The sequence below is a fragment of the Oenanthe melanoleuca genome, chromosome 12, assembly GCF_029582105.1.
Source record: "Oenanthe melanoleuca isolate GR-GAL-2019-014 chromosome 12, OMel1.0, whole genome shotgun sequence".
Lineage (NCBI taxonomy): Eukaryota > Metazoa > Chordata > Aves > Passeriformes > Muscicapidae > Oenanthe > Oenanthe melanoleuca.
In genome coordinates this window covers 12,989,533-12,995,532 of record NC_079346.1, presented here as the reverse complement: position 1 = coordinate 12,995,532, position 6,000 = coordinate 12,989,533, and the positions used below count along the sequence as shown (strand labels likewise).

The 6,000-nt window shown below is 41.0% G+C and overlaps 1 protein-coding gene across 1 annotated transcript in view; it reads left to right on the top strand.

Moving 5' to 3' along the window:
• The first annotated feature begins 372 nt into the window (after nt 1-372).
• The window catches only part of CACNA2D3 (calcium voltage-gated channel auxiliary subunit alpha2delta 3), a 372,509-nt gene continuing 366,881 nt past the window's right edge, over nt 373-6,000 (top strand). The window contains exons 1-2 of the mRNA XM_056501471.1: nt 373-1,183; nt 1,781-1,862. Of these exons, the coding sequence (XP_056357446.1) occupies nt 1,065-1,183; nt 1,781-1,862 (201 nt within the window). The 5' untranslated portion in view covers nt 373-1,064. The remainder of the gene's footprint in view (nt 1,184-1,780; nt 1,863-6,000) is intronic.

Here is a 6,000-nt window from a genome sequence, read left to right as displayed (position 1 = left end):
GTGACTTGCTGCAGTGCTCCGCCGTGGGAGGAAGCAGCAAACGTGCCTTAATGCACAAGGACGCGCTTGCTACGGCTCCATTAAATGTGCGAGCGTGTCCGGGAGCTGAGCTCGCCGCGGGGATGCCGGGCGATGCTCCGGGGATGCTCCGGTGATGCTCCCGGGCAGGGAGCGCCGCTCCGCTCCCTCCGCCCCGGTGCGGCCGCGGCCGGGATGCTCCGGGCACCGAGCTGCGGGCAGCGCTGGGCTCTCCGGGCTGTGTGACAGACAGGTGCTTGTCACCGAGCCGTGCCCTGCCCCAATCGCTCTCCGGTGGGTGTGCACGGCCCCGCGCCCCCGCCCCTGCCAGCCCTGCCGAGCCCTCCCAAGCTCAGCCCTCGGCAATGTGCAGCGCTCTCTCCTCGCCTTCCTGGAAGGGCTCAACTACACTTTCAGCTCCTCCAGACTTTGTCTGCTTTTGCAGTGCCCTCCCTCTGGTCCAGCTCCTCCTGTGCCTGCCTCTCGGTGTCGGCGCTATCCCGTTAAAAGGCTGCTGCTCCCGCTCCTCCGGACCAGTGCGCTGCCTGCCTTGACCGGGATGAAGGCTGGAGGAGATCGGCGAGGGAAAGGAGAACTCTAGGCAGCTCTCCATTTGCAAAGTGAGCAGTAATTGCGAGAAGACAGCCTCCCCAGTTGGAATCAATAGTCTGCTTTCTTGCTGCTGAGGGCACTTTGGAGCAGCAGTAGGTCACTGAAGTAACTTCAGCACACTGCTGACTGCGGAGTTGTAAAGAACTACATGCAAGTGGCTGCAGTAGTGCTGGAAAACGCTTTGCTGTTACCAGGGACACAATAGTTTTCAAGTCATTAGAGCTTCGCTTCTGCTCCGCTCCTTCCATTACACAGAGAGGGTCATTCTTTGGAGGAGTGAGGATGGAGCTGTGAATTTTTCTTTTCCAGTGTCCTCTCCTAGTGGAAGAGGGGTAAGAGTGAGGGAAAAGAAGCTTTCAGAAGCAAAGCCCCACTGCTGCTGAACTCAGCTTTGCTTGAATTTCCCCAAACCTTTCCAGGCACAGAGAGGCACAATGCCAGAGAACCTGAACCTTCTTCGGGCTTTTGGGGGCTTTTGCTTTATCTTCTGGACAGCTTTTAACACAGCCTTAGTGGATGTGGTTGGATCGGAGCAGCAGATCCCCTTGTCAGTGTAAGTGCTTTCATGCTATTCCTCTCTGGACCATGTTCAAGGATGAGAACTTGGCTGCTCAAGTTCTCCTGTTTTTGTTTTGCAGATATTTGACTGTTCCAGGGCACCCTTGCTCCTCTGTCAGCTGTGTTTAAAGTGGTTGTCTCCAAGGCGCTTGGCACTACTTTGATTTTATTATAGGAGCATGTGTTGGTGGAGTATGTAGCCACTGAGTTTTAAGTGCTTGCATTTACTCAATTTGATGTTGTTAACTCTCTCATGTGGAAATTTATCATTCAGAACTGTTTTGCCATTTTATCTGCTATTTTCCTTCCATTGGATATATGTAATGTTGTGCCAAAGCATATTTATGTACAAGTTAATTTTTTAAATTTTAATGGTTCAGGTTCATATCAGAGGCCTTACCTTAGCACAGGGTCTAGTTTGTGCTTATACTTGTACAGCTTCACTGATCCTTTGCTGTGCTTTCGTTCCTTACTGAGCTCTCTAATGCAAAATTGCTTGGATCCTTCTGTGTGCAGCTGAAGCTGTTACAGTCTCTCTTGCTTGCTATGACATGTGTATTACATTTCTTCCTGTCTCTTTTTTTCTTCACAGTGTAAAGCTCTGGGCCTCAGCATTTGGTGGAGAGATCAAATCTATTGCAGCCAAATACTCAGGTTCCCAGCTCCTACAGAAGGTAAGGATTTCTTCAGTTGTAATAAGGAAGGTTTTAACAGAGAAAATGGAGGCAGATTTAATTTTTTAAATGAAGAGGAAAGCAGTGCTGTACGTGCTTTTGTCCAAGGTCTATTTTTGTATTGCATACTAGTCCCTGATGACTCTTTGCATTGCACTGCACTGTCTGTAGAGTCCTTGCTTAACCTGATATTTTTCTGTTTGGATGACTTTTTTTTTTTTTTTCATTGGAAAGTAAACTCCAACACTTATTTCTTGTAGCCTAGGCTTCAGCCCAGGTTGCGGGTGTTTAGTCTGGTTGCTGCATTGTGATGATGAGGATGTTTCTGTGCAGAAACAGCTGTTTCTTATGAAAAATGTTAACTTCATTCAAGGAGCAGAATTAGTGCATATTGTATTATTTTCACCCTGGGCTGTATGTACACAATGCGCTGTATCAGGAGAAGGTGGCTGCACTGTTGTTTGTCATCTCTGCAGTTTTTACAATCCCATTATTCCCCCAATCATCTCAACCCAGTGCTAAGATGTATTACATCATTACAGATAAGAGGAATGAATGTGGTTATCTTCTTGCTCAGCTGCACAGCTGGGTAATAAGGTAGTGAAGTACAGCAAAAACTTGAGAAATTGGTATAAGTCTCCATAATTGGGGCAGAGGGTAATCAAAAAGCAAATTTGAATATTAGGTATATATAAAAGACTGTCATAATTTTAAAAATGCAACCTATAGAAAACTTCTGTGTCGTGGACAGTTTATTTTTACAACAGTTGCCAAAAAGAAGAGACTAAGAGGAATATGTTAGGTTGAGACTGCTATTTTGGGGCGTTTAACATATGATTCTCAAAATGCAATATGTAAATGGAAAAACATTGAGACAGTCACTGATCAAAAACACTCATTCAACCCATATATTAAATTTCTGCTGATTTTCTTTTTTTTGTCGACATGATTTTCAGTTCTGAGTAACACTAATTTTATTTTTTGTCTGATTGTGAAGGAAATTATCCCTTGAGCTTGTAGCATTTATTTCGAAAGGCTTATATATGTGTGAAATTATATAACGGTACGTGTAGCAGCTGAAATAAAAAGCTTGTGCTGGCCTTTAAAATGAAAGCAACTGGCTTTGGTAATTACTAAAGACATATGAGTTCTTTAGCAGCTTGTCTTTTCAGATTTGTATAGCCAGGTTTGTAAAACATGAATTTCACTGAGCGAAAATACAGAGCTATTAAGAACAAAAATATTTGCGGTCTCTTACTGCCTTTCAAGGCCTTTAAATGGCCTCACTTCAATATGTTGGGCAAACTTTCATTTTATTATGAAAATATAGACACTCAATATTTATAATACTTCCAGCTCACATTCTTTAAAATCTGTGTAAAAAACATTGTCACTGTTTTTTATGAATACCTTAAATTCATAAAGCAGATGGAGCTTTCAGTTTTGATTAGTTTTTAATTAAGTATTATTTAAAAGCTTTATTTTTTTTTATTGGGCCATAACAAACAAGTACCTTTATTTAACTTTGGGGCTGTTTTTGGGCAAAAATGGCTTTAGAAATGAAACCTCTCCAGTACTGAGCCCAACATTTGCTGTAAGAATATGGAATGTACTGTGTGTGGCAATCATGCTAAAATCCCCAAAGAATCAGTATGGAATCCTTAATCCTCCAGCTCTTCCTCATAGTAGATGCTGCTGTCATCCTTTCTGTAATGTATTTTTTCCCTCTGAAGTAGCAAGATTGCTTCCTATTGGTTGTTATAATTGTAGGTAATTGGAAGCTATTCATTTTACTTTTCATCAGCATCCTTTCTGTTCCACTAACCAGTCTCTGCTCCTGTTTTTGAAGGTGGACAGTGTATGTTCTTTCCAAGCTATTTTGTTTTTCTTTCTTGCCTGTATTTCATTATTTAATGAAAGACATAAGACAAAATGGAGGTTTGGCAGGTATTTAGAATATTTTTATTCCTCTGTCACATACTCTATTTGTTTTGTTCTTTATTTCTTCCTCCTGGTTACAGTAGTTTTTATAATATACCTGTTTCTTTTTTTTTTTTTTTAAATTTAGAGTTCCAAAATGTCTCCATCCATTTAAGCTTGCTGTATCCTGGTGTTGGTTGTGGCAAATGAGCCTGGATGACAGATGACTTTTTAGCACGTACTTTTTTGTGTTGTTACAAAGTACATTTGTTTTGTAAGCTTGTGTGAGTGGAAACATACTAAACTTCAAGATCTGCAAGTATTTTCAACATGCAAAGTCAGTGACAGAGGTTGTCACCACAGTTAAGGAGGTGATAGCACAGGAGGGCTCTAAATACAAATGTCTTTTTTTCCCCACCCCCTCCCTCCCCACTAGCCAGGCATCAAGAATATGTTTGGTATTTACTGTGAGCTCTGGGTGATCAGAATACATGTCATTTTAAAGTCAAGATTCCACTTTTAGGAGCAGTGAGACTTCTGATATTACCAGAGGAGCCCACATTTCCTGATTACGAATTAGCATCCTTAAACAAGTGAAGATATAAAATGTGTTTATGATTATGGATCTGGACAGTATAGATTCCTCAACTGTCAACTGCTTTGGAGTGCCATTTAGCTTAATACAGGCTTGCTAAATGAAAAATTAATGTAAAGGTTACTTGATTCATTCTGTCAGCACACATACTGAGTGCTGCTTTCAAAGGGATGCGCTCACAGTCGTGATTGACAGTCTCTACTGCCCAAATGTTTTGTACATTGAGTCATTTCACCCACTCTAAAATTTCATTCAGCAAATTAATTCATGTGAGGTACTCAGTATAGAATTTTTTTGCCCGTTTACTGTTGTGAATATTGATGGAATTATTGCAATTCTTAAGGTCTTGCTGTACTGTGAACATCAAATAGGTGACCAGCACTGGTGTCCTCTTGAGTTTGTAAAAGATGTGTTAAGAATATTTTAGTTTCTTTTTGAGAGTACTTTTTTTTTAAATCCACTGCTTCCCATATCTTAATTGAATGTTTCATTATTTTATGCCCTTATGATAATCTTATCCAAGTATTTTGTTATGCCTCCTAGAAGTATCTGGGATATTTGAATTTTCCCGAAACTGACTTCAGATGAAATATAGATGCTTCAAATTGCTTGGAAAAATAATAGCTCAGTAAGTAATTTCAGAAATCATGAGGTTTTAAGTGAAATTAGCACTTAAAAATGTTCTACTCCTTGCTTTCAAAGAGATGAAACACCATTAAGTGTACAAGAAGACATCCAGAAGCAAACAGGGCTGTCTTATTCCTAATTTGTCTGGTTTCTGGAGGTTTTAGTTGTCATATAAATTTGGAGAGGATCCTTGATGCTGTAGAGATGTTCATGCTCTTCACCTACTTAGCAAATACTACTGGGGCCTAAGAATTAATTTTAATTCTCTCTTAGGTGTTGTTTTTTTTCCTTAGGCTATCAAAAGACATCTGCCTTATTTGAATCCTGACATTTTAGATTTTATTTTTTCTTTTGTGAACACTGTGCCTAGTGGGTCCTGTACTGAGAGTGTAGCCCACTGGCAAAGCCAGCCCTCAAATATGGGATGCAAAGCAAGGGTTAGGTGTCAGGAAATTATTCACTTTAGCTGCTGCAATTATAGTTTTGGAAAATAGGCTTTGGGGAATGCTGTTGTTATACAGCAAAGCTGTTAAATCAGTGCAGTATCTGCTTGTGTGAAAGTGCAGCATGGTCTATGCCTTCTCAGGCTCCTTTTGATGAGACTACTCTTTGTAAAATAATATTCTGAGCTTTCATAATTCTTTATTCCCTCCTGAATTGTCACTATTATTTATTGCAAATGCAGGAAAGGCTTCCAGGTGAAAGTACCCTTAATTTCTTAGTCTTTCCACCACAGTTTGTCCCTGACCAGAAGCTTGTTTAAGGCTCCCTTAGATTTTTCTTATGTAAGTTGTCTGCTGGAGCCCTCAGTGTTATGTAAGCTCTGCCTGCCTTGGTCTGAAGCAGGCTGGAGTCTGCATCTGCCTGCTCCTTTCAACAAATCCTTCATTGTGTTGGGGCTTCTCAAATAATTGTTTTCTCAGAGCAGGTTCTTCAGTCAGGAGAGCATTCCTGTTTTTAAAGGTGCAGGGTTGCATTTTATCTCCCTGACTAGGA